The sequence below is a fragment of the Stegodyphus dumicola genome, chromosome 2 (genome assembly GCF_044657685.1).
Source record: "Stegodyphus dumicola isolate Sdum_Otavi_A_Nest chromosome 2, ASM4465768v1".
Lineage (NCBI taxonomy): Eukaryota > Metazoa > Arthropoda > Arachnida > Araneae > Eresidae > Stegodyphus > Stegodyphus dumicola.
This window is the reverse complement of record NC_140769.1, coordinates 177,500,897-177,523,598: the sequence shown is the minus strand read 5'-3', so window position 1 is coordinate 177,523,598 and position 22,702 is coordinate 177,500,897. Positions and strand designations below refer to the sequence as shown.

At 33.5% G+C, this 22,702-nt stretch overlaps 1 protein-coding gene and 1 long non-coding RNA gene across 5 annotated transcripts in view; one reads left to right on the top strand and one right to left on the bottom strand.

Annotated features, from left to right (window-relative positions):
• LOC146998662 (uncharacterized) overlaps nucleotides 1-22,702 on the top strand; it is a 192,814-nt gene that overhangs the window by 55,592 nt on the left and 114,520 nt on the right. The window lies entirely within an intron of this gene.
• LOC118205589 (uncharacterized) overlaps nucleotides 1-22,702 on the bottom strand; it is a 153,399-nt gene that overhangs the window by 33,409 nt on the left and 97,288 nt on the right. For both annotated transcript variants that reach the window (XM_085811474.1, XM_085811475.1), the window contains exons 3-8: nucleotides 18,235-18,410; nucleotides 16,887-16,964; nucleotides 12,576-12,672; nucleotides 11,205-11,272; nucleotides 6,576-6,651; nucleotides 1,794-1,899 (exon numbers count right to left, since the gene is read on the bottom strand). In XM_085811474.1, coding sequence (XP_085667600.1) covers nucleotides 1,794-1,899; nucleotides 6,576-6,651; nucleotides 11,205-11,272; nucleotides 12,576-12,672; nucleotides 16,887-16,964; nucleotides 18,235-18,410 — 601 coding nt within the window. The remainder of the gene's footprint in view (nucleotides 1-1,793; nucleotides 1,900-6,575; nucleotides 6,652-11,204; nucleotides 11,273-12,575; nucleotides 12,673-16,886; nucleotides 16,965-18,234; nucleotides 18,411-22,702) is intronic.

Sequence of the window (22,702 nt, the reverse complement as noted above, 5' to 3'; positions counted from 1 at the left end):
TGGTCCTGCACCAGGTATTATGGTATGGGGCGGTATTGGATATCCCTCTCGCACTCCTCTAATACGCATTGCCGGTACTTTAAACAGCCAGAGCTACATCTCCGAGGTATTGGAGCCAGTTATCCTTCCTTACCTTCTGGGGTTGCCCACAGTCATATTTCAACAGGATAATGCGCGACCACACGTGGCACGCATTGTTCAAGGGTTCTTCGTCAATCACCAGATTGAAATGCTTCCTTGGTCGGCTCGCTGTCCGGATCTTTCGCCGATAGAAAACATGTGGTCCATGGTTGCTGAATGATTGACTCAGATTACATCCCAAGCTGCCACACCAGATCACCTTTGGCAACGTGTGGAAGCTGCTTGGTCTGCTGTATCCCAAGAACACATCCAAAGTCTCTTTGAATCAATGCCGAGGCGTGTGGCAGTGGTGATCTCCAACAATGGCGGCTACTCTGGCTACTGATTCTGGAAGGAACCACACTTCACAGAAGTCTATAAATTTAATCATTTGATACTTGGTCAACATGTTATCTACTAAATAAATTTTGTTGTGATATCTATAGCCTTTCTTTGTGTTGCAATTTGGGTGGCCAGCAGTGTACATTTATAAGCATTAAATGCATTATTGGAAATACGCCAAATGCGACGGGAATAAGCTCACTGAGAAGACCATCTCTTGTTATGAAGCAATTAACATGAATTCTTAATTCTGGGTCCGTTTCATTCTTGTGTCAAATCATCTTTTAAATAATGCTGTCGCTATGTATTACTTTTAAAAAAATATTATAGCGAATATGAAACTTTAGAATTAATGCACTATAGCACACAAATTCAAAATTATCGCTCCCAGATTTTTAAAAGGTTACTCGTCTTTGGGGATGGATTTCATTAAAATTTTCCATGTTAAATGCAACTAATATTAACATGTAAAATTAAAAAAAAATTTAAAAATGTTTGATTAAATATTGTAATTTAACTTTAACAACTAGCTCATCAATACAGAACAAATAAAATTCGAAAGCGGTTTTACTGAATTGAGCTGAAATTCTATAGTTTTGGGTAATGAATTTTAATTTGGGAAAATACTTCAGGCAGTACTAAGAGATAGAAGAGCAATTGCATGGAAGTGGTCTCATTTATCGGCAATATAACAAATAATTTGACAACTTTAGTGGGAGTGAAAAGATGATTATATTATAACACAGTAAAATTAAATATTAGTTGAACAGTCGATGTTATATCAGTGATTAAGATTATAAAGAAAAGTCAAATAACTCCAGGAAGCTTTTGCGTATATATGTAAATGATTATTAGCAGAATTTAGGTATATTCTGTACAAAATCTTTATCACTAATGAATGATGAATAATTTTTACGATAAATCGAAACCAAAATTTAGCGAAGAAACATTAAATAATGTCTTATTTTCTTGAGTTATATAGTCTAATGATACCATTCTTAGTTTTATAGCCTCCTGAGGTTTAATCAAATTATAATTTTAGGCTATAACTTTGTAACAATGAATTGCCAGTGTAATACTTAGGCACTGTGATTTATTTATCATTATAACATAGTGAGTCTTCAACACTAAACTGCGCCAACTTTAATCTGTACATTCTTCAAAGCATTTGCTAGGACATTTACGAGAAATAAGAACATTATTTGTATGAAATGTTATTTTATTCCAGTGTATTATCATTAAAAGTTTGCTCAGTAAAGTAAAAGAGAACTTCAAACAAACATAATAAATTATTAGGTTTTCAAATCTTAGAATTTGAAGAGACATCTTACCTGCTATGAGGCACACAGATAACCCGATGAGTTCCGTCCTCATTGCCATTTTAATGAGTTTTCTGTCCCGAATGGTCAAACCAAAAGTAAAAGCCATGATGGGACCCTAAAAAGGAAAATAAATGCTTATTTATGCAGGAATTGACATGAACTAGCAAGGCTATGTCTTATTATACAACTTGCTGTCTGCAACGTCTGGAACGTATGCCAGTCGATGATTATCATTCATTATGATTGCTTTAGTAAATTTACTAATACTGGTATTCGATAATTATTTACAACTTTGAGCGGTAGCCAGAGTGTTATTTTTCTATTTCCCTAAGATTTATAACTCTTTGAATGTAAGTTACTGGTTATTACTTGCCAGACTTTATTATTTTCCTCTTTTCAATTAGAAACAATGTAAAATTAGTTATTAAAATAATTTTTTTCGCAAAAGCTGGAACACCGCTTTTGAATTGGAGCTGTTTTAAATTTAATCACAAATTTTAAAGAAAATATTCAATTAAAACTGCTTAAAGTGTTTCACTCAGTAAATAACCCACAAAATATGTTCCACGTTAAAGGCAAAGATATAGCCCGGTTTCAGAATAAATAAAATGATTACTTTTATTAAATAAAGAAAGTATTCTTAGAATTACTTTATATTCCAGATGTGTATTAAGTTTTTTATTAGTTTATTTTGGTAAATTAAGTTTAAAAAGTCTTATTTCAAAGATTAAAAATTTGATTCTTTTTCTAATTTTGTTAACAATAACTTGCTGAAAAGTCGGGTAAAAATGAAACGACGGCAATCTTTTACAAATACTTCCACATGCGATTGAAACTGACATATAGAAATTTCATCACATTTTAGAACTTGCCAGAGTAGTGAATTAGAATTAATATTATATTGTTTTATCTACGTATTTAAGTTTATTTCTAATAATTATCAAAGAGAAAATCGAAATGATGCTTTAAAATGCAATATCATATTTAAGTGCAATAGCTATTATTTTGCTTAAGCTTTGATTTGTTCAATATCATGATATATTTTGCATATGAAAATGCAATATTATATTTAATTGCAATAGCTATTATTTTGCTTAAGCTTTGATTTGCTCATTGCACATACATTAAGTTTCTTGAAATTACTTCAATGGCTCTGCAGCTATAAATTTCTTGATTCTTATTTAATGTTAAATTTTTTTAGCTACAAACGTTGTTACTAGAACCACCAGCGGCCAAGCGGTAAAAGCTGGTGAACACTGGTAGTTCGATCCGGGGTTCGAATCCCGGCGACCGAGCTGACTGCATGGGCGTTTTCGTGGCTTTTCCCATGTGTAACGTGGATACGAGCCAGTTTCCCTTAAAATGATCTTCACGGGGCATTCCTCCCTTTCCGTGTAGTGCCTAAGGGCAGAGCACGTAATAAGTATAAAAAAATGTTGTTACCGTAATAAGTATAAAAAAATGTTGTTATATCTAATGATATAATTAAGTCCCCCGTTATAATATCCTTTCCTTTTAGGCTAGTAGCTCTACCCTCCTTTGCCATATTTGATTAAATAAATAACTTGACCGTTTTTTCGAGAAACTGGCTTTCATGTATAAACCATTTGTTGAAGGTTCTAGGAAATAAAAATTATTAATGGACAAGAAATGTTTTGTTTTGGTTTATTTGATTACGGTAAAGCACTCGAAGGCTATCTGCCTAAGACGAGAGATGCCTTCGTAGAGGCCTTTCTAAAGGAACTGGCTCATAATAACTTTGCACATGGGGTAAACCACGAAAACTTCATGCAGCCATCCGGTTATCCGGGATTCGAAGCTTGGATCGAATGACCAGTGTTCAGAGACGTTAACGCTCGGCTACTTAACGAGAAAGGGAAAAACAGTTTTAACAAGGCAAACATTTAGTTACTCCTTAACATACTACAATATTTCCTAATTTTTCACACCAAAAGTATATTTACGTGAGTAGTTTCATAATTCAGATTCTCTTATAAAAGAAAACATTACCATTTCGTTTTCGCAAGTTTCCTTACAAATGCGAAATTTGTTTTACATGTCCAAAATTGGAATTGTACCAATGTCCAAAAGTTAAACCGCTAATGGAAAAATTAGCATATAAGGCGAAAAAAACAACATAAAATGCATCAAATTTGGATACATCACAGGCGTACGTGCTTGGTAGCTAACCCGAAGAAAAAAAATTATATACAAAATTTTTTGATTAAGAAAGGCATTAGCTATAAAAATGGAATATGTTTTGCAGAACCTAAACTTCAGAAGCAAAACTGAAAGAAGCATATCTGAAATGAGAATGAATGCATTCATTACGTATAACTAATGCGATATATTGCTTTGTAGCATAATATAATTAATTGCCGTTGTTTACAAATATAAATAAATAAGATTCAGGTTGTTTATGTTCATTGAGGTATGTTCCTACGGTATGAAAATTTGTAACTTCTCTATAATCTATTAAACATCCTTCAGTTAAAAATACAGTATTATCCTCTTACTTCCATCTTCTGTACCTTCCCTACTCTTCACCGAAATATAATTATCAAATAACTAAATGCCTATTAAATCAAATTTTAACAGTAGAAAACTGCAAAGCATGGAAAATACAGAGTGTTTATAATAATAATATCGGGATTTAACAAAAGTTCCCGCTACCGCAAATAACATCTGCGCAAACAGTTCGGGTTGCCGTCTTTAACCATATTCTTTCAAATGAGTTTTGGCATTTGAAAGAAAGAGACTTGCTCTAAAACACTGTGCTTTGAAGTTTTAAACATTAAGTACAATGTGAGAAATGAACCTATCACGCTACGAGATCTGAACCATAATTTACTTTCAGTTCTGTTGCAAAAAGTCAGCTACAGAATGTCACCAAATCATGTGTACAGCTTTAGGTACTAATATTGTATCATATGACACTATGAAGGTTTGGTACTGAAAACTCGAAAACAAGGTTTATGACATTCAGAAAGCTGCGCGCTCTGGCCGGCATACTGATGTTGATGATGCTCGCCTGCGAGAACTTGTGAAAGAAGATCAGTATACAACCATACTCGAGAGCTTGTTAAGGAGTTAGACGTTAGTGCCATGTATATTAGTCGCGCAAAGCATAGCATAAACTTGACGTATAAGTTCAATCGCTAAGTGCCGCATGAGCTGATTCAAGCAGATAAGGGCAGACGTGTTCGGGCTTGCACTAATCTGCTCGAATATCAACGTAAGGAGAAAATTATCGACCCGATCGTCGATTTTCATCAACAACGCAGGTCAAAACGGAGGTTGATCTGGGTCCGGTGAGCTCGTCGGCAGCGTAGCAAAGCGCAATTTGCCTAACAAAAAGATATGCTCTGTATCTGGTAGGATTGCCATGGTATTGTCCACAAAGAGTATCTGGGGAAAGATAAAAACCTCGACATTAAGGTGTACCACGAGTTTCTAGTCCTAGTTGATGCTGCTATCAAGGAAATCGTCGAACCGAGTTCCGGCACAAAAAGGTAATGTTTCATCAAGATGAAAGACCACATGTGTCTGCATTCACCAGCTGTACTCTGTACGGATCGAATAGGATCGGATCTTTTGCCATACCCACTATATAGCCCCGACATCACTCTTCGGTGTTCTATCTTTTTTCACACCTGTAGCTATATCTTGATGGTGCTATCTTTCATTCTGCACAGGACGTCCGAAATGAGGTTGATCACCTTTTGGACTCTCGGCCACAAAGTTTCTGGGCCGAAGGCTTTGAAAAACTGCAAAAATGTAGGCAGAAAATCATACGTTTGGGTAACGATTACTACCCGCAATAAAGGTACTAGTTGTTTTTTTTCTAACTTTATTAAGAACGGTTTTTGGCGGAAAACTTTCGTTACAACCAGATATATAAAGCGGTAGAAAAAGGAAGTCGGGATCAAAGAAAGCTACCGAGAAAATAAAATGGAGTCACGTAAAGCTGTTTCAAAATAAACTCTAAGCTTACCAGAGTTTTTGAGTAAAAAGAGTTTAGTGTTTTACACTTCAGACCAATATATGGAGGTCACTGTTAAACTTAATCATTTTATTGCACACAACACTAAACATAATATACTTTATTTTATCCAATACAAATATATATTCGTAAAGCTTCCCGTAAGATTCGAATATGTAGCTGTATTAGTGTGCTTCTGCTGTTCTGATAGCCAGTAATTGTTTTGAAAATACCATTGCAAGAACAGCAAGTCACAGAAACGAAATCACTTGTATTTTGTGTATTACTTTGGAGATAAACACAAGCGTTAAAATTCTAAATGTTTTAAAATCATCAGAGGCATAATGTAATTTAAAAAATTAAATTATTATTTGTTAAAAACTTGGAACTATCGCAAAGACTTTTACTTCAAATTGTCAACTCCTGCTTGAAGCAAAGCGAACCGCATTTAACATCCACAGTGCAGCCTCGCCAGGTTTTATTTGATTTAGGCAAAACACGCTAGGACTGTCTGCCTAAGATCAGAGATGCCTTCGTTGAGGAGATTTAAAAAAAAACTGGCTTATATGTGGGGAAAACAACGAGAACTCCACGCAGCCAGCCCTTTTGTCTAGAATCGAGCCCACAGTCTGGCCAGGACTGGAATATATTGCGTTTTTTTTACAACTCAGGCAGAGCGATCCTTGAGAAGAAATTCTGCATAACGCCAAAAACATCCTCAAAAGGATTCGTTAAGGTGATTTTAGCTTCAAATTTATTTCTTTGGACACTAGTAAATTTGGAGTTGTAAGCGACAGAAAGGAACTTACCATGATTGGAGATATGAGCATGGCAGCTACAATTATGATGGCGCTGTTCTCGCTGAGTCCAAGAGCAGCAATGCAACTGTTGGATGATGAAGTAAATATATTAATGACTGTTTGTCATCATTAATGAAAATGCCATAGAATATAAGCAACATATAACACAACAACATATAATGCATCCGCTTTAAACATCTAATTTACTTTTCTCAAATTTATTATAGACCATTCTAATATGCATAATGATGATGTAAGGTTATCGTGTAAAGTGCGTTTTTAATTTTATCAGCCCAATTAGTCCATTTAGTTCTTTATCTATTGTACCTTCTTCTAGTATCAGCCCGCTCATTTGAGAAAACCCAAGAAATTATAAATAACGATCAAATTTAATGCTAACGAGTGTTTTAATTTGTGGGATTTTACCCGTGTATAAGCATAAATGTATATCCTTCAAATCCTACTAGACTGACAAGCGAGATTTATCTCCAGTATGAATTAATATGATAAAGACTTTCAAAAGTTAAAGTAGTCTTTTCATTAGCTCTTTAAATTTAACAGAAACCACCACTTCACCTTACAAAACAAAATCCCGCCACTTACGGTTAATTACATTCTGTGACAATGAAATTGCACCACCATGAACGCATGCTTTGAAGAATATGCAAATTGCAGTGCAAACATAGTGCAAGTAGTTGTGCGAATGATACAAAATGCCCCGCATTCTCACCCAGGTGAAGCGGGAAATAAGGGAAGGAATCTGCAGAATCGAAAATAGTCCTTCTGCTCCATCGAGAAGAGTAGTAATCATTTAGCCGAAAATGCTTTTACTTCCTTGTTCGAAGTAAAAAGGAAGTATTGTAATCGCGAAAAGTTTCAGGCAGCATATTTCAACGAAAATATCCCACTTTGACCTCTTTCAAATGCAATTTAACGATGTATTTCCGTGATATCTGTATGTAAGGACAGAAAAACACTCTTTTCCTCCAAAAAAATTATAAAACTGTTTTAAAATGAATTCTGAAGAGAATTTTCGTGGCGTCTGTACGAACGTATGTACGTACGTATCTCGCATAACTCAAAAACGAGTAGCCTCAGAACGTTGAAATTTTGTATATACGACTGCTATAACATGTAGATGTGCACCTCGTATTTTGGTGGCAATCGGCCACACCAAACGTATATAAATATATTTATATATATATCCACTCTGTTACCCGGCTCAGTGATCTCAGTTTCTTTACTCTTATATGTTTGTAAATTGTACATTTTTTGCTTTAAAAATGATTGAATTATGTTGTTTTTATCTTCCGATTAAGGGTTTTATGCCTTTAGTAAATCTCTATGCAATATTTTTAGAATTATCAACAATTTTAAACTTTTTAAGTGCCGCTAAGCCTAATAATGTTTTTGATGGCGGCCATTGCTCTTGTTTACATTTGAAACCGCAGGATAGCGGATTTGTTGCCAATCTAGAGAAACTTAGATTCGCAACAACAAAGATAACGCCTTCATTTATTATTTAAATCATGCTTAATCCTTTCTGGAATTTTTTCGAGGAAATACGCGTTTAAGATTTACTTCGTCATTTTAAATACAGATATTTTGAGTTTTTATGTATTTTTGCCTTGTCGCGAAGTAAAAACTGAATTAATTGAATGAGAAATACTGAATCGTCTGTGAAAAACTGTTTCTTTTTTGTTTTGTTTGCTTAATTTCTTTTATACATCGTTCTAGATTTATTATAGTATTTGAATAGAACATGTGACAACGATTAGACAATTCTTCAAATGATATAAATTTTTCTTCAAATGATTAAATTCTGAGTCATAATATGAACTAAATCTAACACTGTTAAGTGAACCTAGCGCCAGAGTGTCGTTATGGTACACAAATATAGTGAATTTTAAAGAGTGTATTTATTCTATTGTGGTTTATGCGCTGTCGGCGAAGTAGGTTTAATTCAATCTAATAAGTTTAAATGATATGCAAGAAAAAATGCGTATAATTTAATATTCCGCACTAGGAAGTCATGTGGTGTACGCATGAGATTTTTTATTATCATAGAAGAAGCGTCAGCACGGAGAATGCCGGGACGCCGAGGCGCAGACGATGAGAAACAGACTGCAGGAACTGAAGTCCATCAGACTGAAGAGAACACGAGGTGTATGGTGAGCGGACTGAGAATAGCAGGTTGGTCCTTGTGCTGAATCGCAGCGGACAGGCATTTATACTCGTCTAGGGTGCAACGACGGTGGCAAAAATGGTTTGAAGAAAGGAATGTAGCGGGTTCATTGGATGGCGGTGCTGTCAGAGTGACTTCAACACGCGTGGATTGATGCGGGCTGCAGATGCGGACTTCAGTACGTATCCGCAGGCATGCGGTAATGACCCTATAAGTCACTTCCGTCGACATTTTCAGGAAGGTGCAGGACACTTTTGATGCTCTCGTATCGACTAAGGCCATTATTCGTTGATTTTCAACTTATGGACTACATTTATGGTGTTCGTTAAGAAGGCTGCCAATGAGCCAACATCACAGGCGGGTCTGGTTTTCGATGGTGTCCGGATAGAGCCACGTGGAACTTGAAGTGACATAATTTTCTTTAAGCAATAACAATCACCGTGTACAAATCTGGTGGAGACGTCGTGACAGGTCAAATTCGGCCTCAACTACTGAACGCCACACTGCGCAACAGCGCGCCGTCATGGTCTGATGCACCTTAACCTACGATAGCAGATCACCCTAGTCCGTATTGTTGGCAGTATGACTCCCCAACAAAACGTGGATAACGTGTTACAGCCGCTTAGACTACCCGTCCTTTAGGGTGTGCTGATAAATGGACGCATAATGATAAATGGATGTAATGGTAGACCGCACTTTCGGCGTACATCAGCCAGCATGCCCTGCCAAGTTATGCAAGCTTTACTTAATATCGGACCTTATTTCAGCATGCCATATATATTTATTAAACACACTCGCTTATTAATTAGAAAGCCTTATTTCAGCATGCAGTAACACGCCAACCTTAATAGCGCAAATTCATCTCTGACAGGAAATTTACAAGAAGTAACACATTCAATTTGTTTTCGTAATATTTAACTTTTTCTCTTAGATTTTACACTCGCCTATTACGATTTTAAGTTTATTAAAAACAAAAATAAATATTTCAATGCATTTATTCCATAACTAAGGGATTTTACTCATACACATTATGTGTATTTTATAAGTGTTCAAAAGCATGAAATATTAGGTATATATTTTTAAAATTATTAGGATATTCCTCATGTGCAATACTATAAAATGAATTCTCAAGAGTTTACATGGCAGAGGCTCTGTGCAGTGGTGAGAGACATAAATTTATAACAATATTTCAGAAATGCTTCTTCGATAATATTGCATTTATCTAGTTATATTTAACTAATAGTTAATTTTAAGTTCAATTACTTTTCTGTCACTCTCTTTTCACCCACGATTTTCATGCCAGAATGCTAATGAGATAGCGAACGTTTATTCTGATTGAAGGAGAAAGAAGTACTATTTAAGCGAAGGTTACGCAAGTTAATTTTAGACACCTGCTCTGTCCAAAATCTCAGCTGAATATGTGTATATGGCATGATTTTGACTTCATCCTCATCACTCATTTAATGCAAAGCAAATGGTTGTAAATATTGTGTATATAGTCTTCTAGTTTATGAGAAAAATTTGTATTTTTACGTATTATATCTTGTCTCCAGGACTCACTTAGGCATTTGTCCCAGCATCGCTACATGAAGCAACCAAACGGAGATAGCCGGTACACAGCATGAAGCTTTGCAAGCTAGACGCGGCGACAATGGCAAATGGAAGTATTAATTTTAGAGAGTATTCTGCCTACTTCAAGCCACGTTGTATGTTGACTTATTAGCGATTTGATTCTGTGGCGTTGAGTGCTTCTAGCCAAGCGGTTGTCTCGCCGGTTTTCTACAAACGAGAGCCTTTCTTGCGCGTTACTTTATCCTGCGAGCCGTTAGGCTAAGCTAATAAATTTGATTTAGTTCAACATTACATATTTAAGCTAAGGCAGAAGTGCTGGCCTCTGTAAACCTAAGTTGGGTCATTGTTATTTTCTTTGTGTTCAAACTAAAGGGTCTTATACAACCTTCTTTTGATTTTTGTTTCTGAACATCAACATTCTTTTTTAAAAATCTTAGTTTATCCTCCCTAAGAACGCTAGACTTTACAATATGAATGAAAGTAAAGAGAAAAAGATGGGGAGTTTAGCTGAAGGCGAAATGCTAGCTTCAAAAATAAATTAAATCTTACATTTTGTTTTAGGAACAAGAATCAACATGGGGTTATTATTCTAGTCAGAGAAGTCTGATAAAAGTAGCGATCAGTTGAAGATATGTAAAGGCTCCATCCACATGGAACGTTTTTCATTTTGCCCTGCATAAATTCCAGTTTAGATATTTCGTACTAAGTCTAAATGCAAAACTAAGACAGCAAGTCTGGATTGCAGAATTTCAGAATATCTCAAACATAAGTATAAAAATAAGTCCCACATATAAATGTAATCCCCAACATGTAAGAAGTTCCAAATATAAATGTTATACTAAAAGGAAGTTAATGCCTCTCATTTTAAAGAAAAATATTACCTGGCAATAAAGACGAACATGATGAAATCGAATGAAAGTGATCCGTCATTTCTGACTCGCTCCACGACCTGAAAAAGCAGATTACAAATATTATAAGATTTACGTCAATCTAACCATTTTGCTGAAATTGAAAGGTATTTAGGTGACTGTATAGTAATTAAGAAGCGGAATTAATAGGCAGCGGGTAAAAATTAATCATTACAATCACGTTTGGAAGAAAAGCACATCAGTATCAAATTTAAAATTACAGAAAAAATTAACCCTAGATAGATATTCATTTCATCGAAGAAAAAAGAAACTTACGTATTTTTATAGGCCACGAGCATATCTCCCTTCCATTACATAAAGAATTTTCATGAAAGTATTGCCAATATAAAAACATTTGACCTCTTATTTTAAATTAAGCCCTGTTTTGATATTGATTTTACACAATCAACACCAAATTAATTTGAAATCATAGACGAAGTGACATTTAGTTTTGTTATTTTTAAAAGGTTGGCATTTTTACTTTAAATATACTACTTCCATGATTGGGCTTGATTTCTAAAGCCAGAAATTTTGTCAGGGGCGTTAAACAAAAGCAGATAAATAAAAGAATTAACAATGTTTAAATAAATTTAAATAAATTGCAAAGGAATGAATGAAAAAATAAATAAATTAAATTAATTACAAACAAGTAAAGATTAAATTAAAATATCATAAAAATTAAATATAATAATAAAACAAATGGAAAAAGAGTTAACTTGATGCAAAATTAAAAGAGATAGTTATCAAATTCAAATGGAACTTTGAAACAAATATAAAGCAAGTAAATTAATTGTAACAAAACATGGGACCAGGATAAGAGATACCTAAATATTTTAAACAGTATTCTTCGTCGACAGATAAAATTGATTCCTTGTTTTAGTTTTTGATAAGTTTAAAGATTTCCTAGAACATAATTAAACCAGCTTTTCAAATCAAGTAAGTACACCCCATAAAAGTATCCCTTCCTGAAGGAATCTATTTCGACATGGGGTTTTCTTCCTTAACTCTTAAAGTTTCCCGCGCAGTTTGCTCTCCCGCGGTAAGTGACAATAACATTCAATATCAGTTTTATTAAATAATTAATAAAATGTGATACAAATTATAACAGAATTTTTTTTATTAGCATCGCGATTCAGTTCTATAAAAAGAAGTGACGTTCAGCTTATTTGGAGTTCCCATGCCCTTTCGTTAGAACTACGGTTTTACTAAAAACTGAGAGGTGCTGAGGCGAATTTGCGTCCTGTTCTAGAATTGATTTCTACATTAATTCAAGTGTTTTAATTAAATAATCAAAAAGACTGCTATGTATGATGAAATGAACTGAAACAAAAACAGGAATTTTACCTGCGCGACAGTGAGTCTAGCCGTTACGGATTTCAAAAACTCTTTCTGCATGGCTTTAAAACCCTTCCCTTTCTTTTCCGGTGCTTGTTCTTCCCCACTAAAAAGAAAAGAAATAGTCTTTAGAACAGAGAATTCATTGAGACTGAGAAAGAGCAAATTTACCAAACATGGAGTAGCAAGGAATTTTACTTGACAGTCAAAATCTACTTCAAGATTGAATCAAATAATTAAGATTTAAAATTTTGATAATTTTTATAGTTGCGATTTGTACTGCATTTGGTTCAGAAAAACGTGAGCTACAAGAGAAGTAGCCGATAGTTCTTTGTTCAAAATGTTCGTGGAAAAATCATGCTACGGGTAAACTTGCAGCAGTAAGTTATCCACAATGACACGACAACCATCCATAACAGACTTTGCTGCCATTCTTTCAATGCTTCCAGGTATAGCAGAAGCACTGCACACTGTAGCAAGTGCGTGGTGCGTCCCTTAAAGATTGACAAAAATAGTATCTTTATAGCTCAAATAGTACTGTCCTAAAAGTATTTTGAGCAAAGATTGTGGTGGATTTTATACCTCACAACTCAGAAAAAGATCTATTAATATCTAATTATCTAATATTATATTAGATATTAGATATATCTAATTATCTAATATCTAATTATTAATCATTAATCATATTAATGATTATAATAATTATAATTATTAATATGATCTATTAATCTAATATGCGTCTGGCGCATGCCAGACGCATATTAGATTCTTCTACACACAAACATTCACCAAACATAAGTTTAAAATAACAGCAGGTTTATAAAATCAAATGAAGTAATAAAATGATGAATAATGAGATAAACAATTACATAAAACTCCATTACGATTTCAGATGTTAAACAGGAGTAAAATCATAAAACATGAGAAACATTAAATACGTAGCATTAAAATACCAGGAAATAACATCAAAATTGTATCAAATTAAATTATAAGGAACCCATTTTAAAATACAGGTTTTCAATTAAATAATGACGTGCCGACAGAACACTATCATAGTATGAATAAACAAGATTTACTCTCAGTCTTCAAACGGTGACTGTGAGTGACTCGAGAGTGACCAATTCTCAGACGGGGCTGAGATTACTTCCTCCTTCCGGTTTCTAATTGCCTCCCCGTATTCCACTGTAATTTTCATGCTTCTAAACTTGTTACTGACCTAAGCATCCTACAGAAGCTGTCATTTATTCGAGCTTTTCTTCTTGATGTTTTTGTGACTATCTCTAAGTGAAACCGGCCGGCTGCACAGATCAAAGGCAGATTTTGCTGTGATGTCTGCTAGCTTGTTTCCGTTAATACCCACATATCCGGAAACATAACAGTACATTTGATACAGCAGTTAGTTCTGATGTCAAGACTAAGCAAGCGTCATGCAAACTTTTGTGCTTCAAGTGGCTACCAATTGCAAATGCTGTTCCAACATGACCAATTGCTTTTGTTCCACCTTTACATATGAGAATATTACTGCTATATTTATGTTCGTGATCGAGAAAAAACTGTTTGCATATAATTTTGTTAGTGTTTCTTTTTTCGGGATCGCGAAAAGCATAAAGTAGTTGGATTTGTGCGTGCTTCCAAGGTGGGATTCTAAAATGTTATACCGGTTTGGCGGACACATTAGACGTGGAGTGTTCTTTAATCAAACAATGAGCTCTTAAAGATAAGAAAGCTCTTAAGATGCTTCAAACACAAGGTCAAACAGAAGGTCACACGTATTATCAAAAAGCACACATTACTAGGATGCTCAGCTCGTGAAAGTATACTGAAATAATGTAGATATTGCTCATGCCTCCACTGGAGTGATGGTTAGTAAGAATCAACGTACAGACTCTAGATAGGAGATGTACTAAAGGCTCTGAAAAAAATAGGCAGATCCTGGTGATGAATAGGATCTAATTTCAAGAAAACTCCTTTTTCAGCGAACAATTTCAACATAAGTATAATGCGGAAGAACATAAGTATAAAGATTATAATAAGTATAATAGGATAAGTATAATAGGATTAATTATAGTAATTTAATGATGTATTAGTTTAGTAATTCGATTAAATAACACTTTCATATTGACAGTTCAGATAAATGTGAGAATGATCACATATCTTGAGGCAAAGGAAATCATACTTTTCGAAAATGCTTCTTGTTAACATATTACTTTTTTTTAACAATCCATTTTATTTGACTAATGCATACCATCTTTGGTACGTGTAACGATCTCTCATTAGGAAGTGAATATACTTTGAGGGGAATATTTCTTCCGCTTAAAAGCAAATTGCCCTTTGCTTTTAAATAGGTCGCATTTTGAAAACCTTCTTATTCAACCCTATTTATTTAAAATCAGATGAATATGTTCAATGTGTATACATTCTTTCGAATTAATTTAAATGTTTTGATAGAATTATTGCTATTTTACGGAAGTTTTATACATTTTTTTCTATGCTTTCGAATGTATTAGCAAATGGTATAAAGTTCTTATTTATAAGTTTTTCACTAAAGAAATATATGTTTTTATGAAACCAAAAGGCTCAATTCGTGTTAAAAAATTGTTGATTTGGTCTTTAATTTGTCGAATGGATCGGGATTCATGTCTTGCTTATTGAGATCAATATCTTGCTCACCGCATATATGCAACGGTCAGTGCTTGAAATCCCAAACACTGAAGCACTTTTCAACAAATCCCAATGTTAGATCAATGTTTAAATCCCGATGTTTCCAAATTTTTGAATTTCTTACACATTAATAATTTAGATATATGAAAGTTATACTATATTGCTACATTTAAATAAATTTAAATTGCATGTTACTAATTCGGGTGAATGTAGGTGTACCATATATATGTAAGGAGGCAGAGAATTATATTTTCATCAGCACTATTTCTGGTGTGAGTATGTGATAAAATTTTATTTTTTACTCTGTTTCAGATAAATGTAATTCTGCATTACAATTTCAAACACAGTTGAACAATTCTTTACCATAGAGGGAAAATTATGAATTATGCAATACTTTCAGGAAATAACCGAAATTATAAAGTTGGGATTTGATGAAATGTGTTTCAGTATTTGGGATTTCAAACACTGACCGTTGCGTATGTGGCAAACAAGGTACCTCGGAGTACTACTTAGAAATTGTCAAATAACAGGAGGACTGCATATAAAGTTTCAAATGAACAGTTCGCAAGGGTTCAGATGATATTTAACCAAGGAGCATCATTTAATACAGAAAATCTGCAAGATAATAAATATGTTCTTCATACACGGAGAATACTGCTCTGGGTAATAAAATACCTCAGGGTACAACAATTTACAAGGGCATTTATTTTTTAGCATAACAACAATTCGTAGGTGGGCAGTATGTTAATAGAAATTTTATACATAGTACCATAGAATCTTTGTAACAGAAAAGAAATACCAACCGATGTGACTTGGTTCATGGACATACGAACTGATGTTTCATATTTTGAATATAAGCTTTAGCATTAAGATTCACTCATAATTAGCACTTTACGCATAATTGTTAGCTGCATATGCGCAATGAACTTAACATGTTTGTGTTAACATATATATTGTGTTCTCTTGCGGAAATGTCCGCCAGTGGCCGAGTGGTAAAGTAACTGAGCACTGGTAGTTCGACTGGGGTTTTAAATTCCAGGGAACGGAATAGATCTATCTACATAGGCGTTTTCGTTGTTTCCTTTTATGTAACGTGTGTATAAGCCAGTTTTCTTTAAAAACTCCTTCACGAAAGACTCCCTAATCTTAGGCAGATAGACATCGTACGTTTTTCCATAATCAAATAAATCCATCTATTTTGTGAATTCTATTGTATTTTATTGCCCATTTGCATTACAGAATCGTAATGTATGTTACTATAGTCTTTCGTATATCTTTGTATATATAACTTTAGTAGTATTCAGTATAAATATGCAACCTACAGTGTTATAGCTGTACACTAACAGATTAATAATGAAAATATAATTGAAGATATGCAGTGCCATTTACCCTCCTATTACGAACGCTTGACTTGTCGGGTCCTTTCTCACTCGCTAGTGGGAACATGAGGTAAAAGCGACTAACCTGTACTAAATAGACGGTGCTCTCGTTCTCCGTCAACAGTGCCCAGTGAATTGTGTAGTTACTTGAAATATGTAACAAAACAGTTTTTAGTGGAAATTACATCTTAAATCGTTGCGAAGACTGCTGATATATTAAATATTCATCTGTTTAACGTAAACCAGTAAGAAATGGCTCAATAATGAAAATATTACTTACTTTTCATTGTCAGAATCTTCACCTTGCATTTCTTCGTCTTCCCCATAATCTCGATAGAAAACATCACATGGCATGATACTAAGAAGAAATATTCAGCATTAAATTAGTTTCAAAATGGAGAGCCGAAAGAAAATCTATTTATCAATATAAAAATTCAGTATACTTTACAAATTATTTATATATATATATATATTGTTTCAAAAGAATAAATTGAATTTAAATTTAATTAATTCTTTGCTCCATTGCTGCAAGGAATGAAATTTAAATTTTAACAAACATGTAAATACGTAAAAAAGGAAATTTAAATTTAAAATAATTAAAAAAATGTGCAAACATATAAAAGATTTAATTTTCGAACTAATCTACAATATCATTTAAATTCCTATATGAATTATATATATATATATACATATTAATAATTATATATATATATATATACATATTAATAATTATATATATATATATATATTAATAATTATATATATATATATATATATATATATATATATATATATATATATACATATTAATAATTATATATACATAAGCGAACACTACTATGTGAAAATCTGGCTTGCAGAAAATACAAATAGGTTTACTTTGACAAAATTATGGCGATGAGTTATCTTAAAAAAATTTAAAGCATTTTGTGCTAACCGCGATTAATTTTGCACCATCGAAAGTCCTTGTTTTCTGAAAATATCTAGATTTTAGGTATCTTCCATTTATTTAAAATTTAATGAATAGATAAGCGTTTAGACAGTAAATTAAATTTTCATGCAGCAATAATTTAGCACTTTTAGAACTATACTTTACTATGTACGCCTACCTTTAAGAATAATATTTCATAACATACCGAGCTAATGCAAATCTGAAGTATGCTTAATGCTATTATTTCTTATTACTGTATTTTAATCATAATGAAAATTTATAACTATTATTTCTGAAATATAAGGTTAGGTCATTCAGCTAAAATGTTTGAAAATAACAGGACAGTTAATGCTCCCCAAAATCGGAAACAGTAAATCAATAGAAACAACTCAAAAAATGCAAACGAAATTTTATCTTTTCGATCCAAATAAGCAGATTTCTTTCAGAATTTAAATTAAGAGGAGAAATTGTACTGGCATTCAAGGAAAACTTTTTACGTAATGCATTTTTATACGAAATCAATGAATATGTATAAAGACATTTTAACACTTTCACCGATAATATAATATATAAGGTTTTCACCCATCGTTAATCTATCTAGCGCCTCAATTTGCTAAATGCCAATTGATGCATTTCCAGAAAAACTGTAAAACAGATTACATTATTTTGGGGACAATATCATTAAGAATGAACTCACCCAACAGTGGACAAGCCTTTCTCCCCAATGCCTCTATTTTGGATGGACTGCAGAACAAAATCGCATTCCATGCCTGGCCCTTCGCAAGGGAAGAAGACCTGATAAAATGTTTCTTCCTTGGACAATATCCACACGGCATCGTATATAGCTAATTTATCTAAGCAATCTTTCAAATGCTGAAAGAAAAAATGTTTATTACTTTTCTATCATCTAAAAGTTTCAAAATGATAATTAAAAATATGACAATCAGTTATATCAGTTTTTATGACGGCAGTTATATGTATGGCAAATATATTTATGCAAAATATAAAATTTGAAACAAAATGATTAAACTTAATTGGAATAAACTGGCAATAGATCTTCAGATTTATAAATTTTAATTAAACGCATCCCCCCTTTCAAAGGATACGCTTTGTTGCTTCACTATGCTGCATGTTACATAATTCCTTCCCTGCAATCTCGTTGCACTGTGACATCTGTAGCCCAATTGCTGCTCAGGATTAACACAATGACGTTTTGGCCGTAAATAGGACCGAAGTGAAGGCTATGAAAAGGACCAAGGGAGAAAAGTACTTGCTCCTGCAGTTTCTCTTAAATGTATTCTTGCTATTCAGATGATGAATTTTTAAAACGTACTTTTGTAACTTATACGGAACAAAGTGAGCTTCGCTTCCGTTACTCCATCAACATATGCTCAAGTAAAGGTAAAGGTAAAGGTAAAAGTATGGGGGACACTAGCGATGTACCATAGGTCAGCTAGTAATGCCTTACCATACTAACTCTTTGAAAAAAAAAAAAAAAAAAGGTGGTAATTGCAAGTTTTATAAGAATTTGCATAGACTGAAGCTTTCCAAAAGGTCTAGAGTTTGCCTATTATGGTACATCGTGCAATTCCACAGTACGCCCCGCATCCAGTATTTATTAAAAATAATGGTGTGGAGCATAAGTCGATTACATAATTATGCTCAAGTAAAGCATTGCTTTTTCTTACTTGCTGTTGCCTGAATGAACTACGTTTCTCCCTTCGCCACCTTTCTCGTTGTCTAAAATATAAACTACGCTTATCGAAACCGTGGGGAGTGTTTAGCATCCCTAGTGCTGTATCCGGTTTAATCGGAAGTATATTTCTGAATCATTATTCGTGTAAAAAATAAAATGATACTTTGACCAGCAAGCTAGTTATGATTCATACCAGTTCTAAGAAACAGTTTTCTTGTCCATGAGTCAAGCATGATTTGGGTTTTATCTTTTCCCTCAGAACCACACCATCACACAGATCATCACGTGTACGTACTATAATTTATTTAACCTTTTAGTAACTCTTTAGGCTCTGTTAAGTAGGACATTAACCCTTATGTACATATGTAGGATATTAACCCTTATGTACATATGTAGGATATTAACCCTTGTATACCCTTATATATAATCCTTATACACTTTTATATACAGATGTGATCAAGAACTTATTTTGCAATAACTGATGAGACATCATTTAATTAGTAGCAACATTCTCTATTTTTAAACAGCCTAAAACCTGGTTCCTATAAAATTGTTGCGTGCGCACGGGTTTGCAATAGATTGAATGCACAAGTCTGATGAAAAGTTAATAAAATTTATTCTTATCACAAGAAATAAAACAAAATGCTGAAAGAGAGGTATGCGTACAATGTCACAATATCCCACAGTAGTTATATTTTAAACTACTAAATAGAACACAATTCAAAGTGCAGAGAAAGCTAATCCGATCTCACCGCGAATTCGCTACAGTAAACAACAACAGTTATAAGGTATTTCTCCCACTTTCTAAGCGTGCCTTCGTGGTGTAGTGGTCAGCATACTGAGCCGGTATTTCAGAGGTCTGTGGTTGGATTCCCGGCGAAGACGTTGCTAATTTTTCATCTCTCCGGCCTCCAAAAAAATCGTAATATCTCTACAGTGGCGCCCGAACTAAAAGGGCTGTGGATGATGACTCTCCACACCCAGGATTTGGCGATTGGGTTCCCTAAAAAACCCAGTAGTCCTTTAAAAAGGGGAATATGTAGGGCATTTCTCTCGCCTTCCTAGCGTGCCTTCGTGGTGTAGTGGTCAGCACACTGAACCGGTATTTCAGAGGTCCGTAGTTCGATTTCCGGTGAAGGCTTTGCTAATCTTTTATCTCTTCTGCTTCCAACAATTACATAATGTCTACACAGTTATCTAAACAACTGAACTGAGATTTTTTTATCCGGCTTTTATAAGCTTATACATGAGTCACGAGAAGCTTCTCGTAATCTCTTGAGGTTTCTGGAAAGCAAAGAGTAGAATTACAGTTACAGTCAACATACCAATTGCATTATTTCAATTTAAATATAAATTAAGAGATATCTGTTTATTAAATGCGCGTGCTCCTGTATTTTTACTTTTTCGGCGTAGCTTTGTCTTAAAACTCGTCATACGTTGTATTGCACGTGGAAATAAATCAATTTTAATTATAATTCTACTAAAAATAGCTAACTAAATACAAAATTCATAACAATATGTATTCCAAATCTCTTTTCATGACATTACGAAAAAGAGGAAAAGAAAAGGCACGTGAATTAATTTATTTTTAATCTCTTGGCGTGCCCTTTTCCAGTTTGTCTTATATCATGTCTCATTCAGAAAGGAAATGACAGTTGATTGGATCTTGCTCTCAATTTAGTCTAATGTTATGCGCATCATTTCTGAAACTGAAGTCATAATATTCAAAATTTTAAATATTTACATACGCCAAAAAATTACAATTAAGAAAAATTATGCTTGCTAATATCGAGAATTTATGTGTTAAAAGACGATATATTGTCATTAATATAACGTAAGCTTAAAATATGCAGACTTTACAACAAGTCAAAGAAACGAATTTGGTTACTCAGATTTATTTCATAAATGTAAAAGGAGTTTAAGGAATTTTCCCTTTTAGATCGGGATTTTTATCATACACCATTCTTTACTTTACTTTAACATGTTTTTAACGTTTTATCATAAAATGGAATTTTTGAAAACATACCCAAGTTACTTCGGCAAACTACTATTTACCATAACCACAGCGATATCTCGGATCATATGAAGTCGTAAATTAGAATACTGTCTACAATAAACTAGTTTCCTGTTTTGACACCCTAACTTTTTGAATTTAAAATTCTTGATAGTACCAAAAATATCAAACTTTCATCCAATACATGCAAGCTAATAACATAATAAAAATATGATTAAGTAGAGACATCCTCTAAAAATAACTGCTTAGTTTATTTCTAATTTTTAAATTGAAATCTTCCTCCTCTGAAACTTGTTCTCATGCAGTAAAAATGCGAATTTTATGCTCTAAAACAAATTTTTATATATAACTAAATTCAAATACATGAATTTAGAGAAATACTTGTTGCAATCCCTTCATTATCTTTAATTTATTACATTTTCTGTATAGCGCAATCATGAAGTCGCAATACTGGCCAGGTTGAGATATATATTATACTCGCTTATTAAAAAATACTACATTGTCGCATTGCAGTTTCGGTATATAAGTTATTCCAGAATCAACATATATCGCGAACGCAAAGTATTTAACATCCCGCGCCATATAAGCTTGCCGAGAATAAGGATTGTGTAGAAGTTACATGATCATTACCAGCAGCTTTAACGAATGATTGAAAACCATTATCTCGTCCGTCATCGCTTTTGTACCATCTATGCATACTTCAAAGCAAATTTTCCATTTTCAACCTTCACTCTTAAAAAATTCGTCAACTTTTCTGTATATCTTCCACTATATAGTATACGTTCTTCCAAACGCCGGCAAAATAGGTTTTCCGCCTGTATTTATTTTTAAATGTATCTGACATACTGGAAAGCTAGGAGCTAGTTGTAACAATTTTTAGAAAATGTTTATATGTTTAAATATGTTTGCGATTCCTTAATTATAATTGCTGCTTTTTATACCAACACTATTCGTTTATCATATGCATAAAACAAATATTCGGTAATTTTGCTGAATTTAGCCAAGAAATATTTTTATTAAAACTATTCTTCTCTTAGAATTTGCCCCGGACTTGGGGAAAATTATATTAGACATGGGACAAACAGTTAACTATACAAACGACAAAATTTAAAAACATTTGGTGATTATTATTATTTGATATAGTGGCAATGAATGATGTCAAGTATGTCAAGTGCTTCTTTAGTTGAACAAAGACAAAATTATTTAACCAGTCAACATCACACCACAATCCACAATCACAGCTCCACAGACACGCATATATATGCTTATATGTTCGACTCTGAGTATTTGCATAATTTTCGTTGGCATAATTAGTACCTTTCGTTCAATACCAAAACAGACGTAATTTGCAAATTCTCTTAACACTGGATACGACTGTATATATTGGCTTAGCACATAAAATTCAAAATATCATCTCATCCAGCAATAAAGCTTTTATCATCACATGGACAAGGG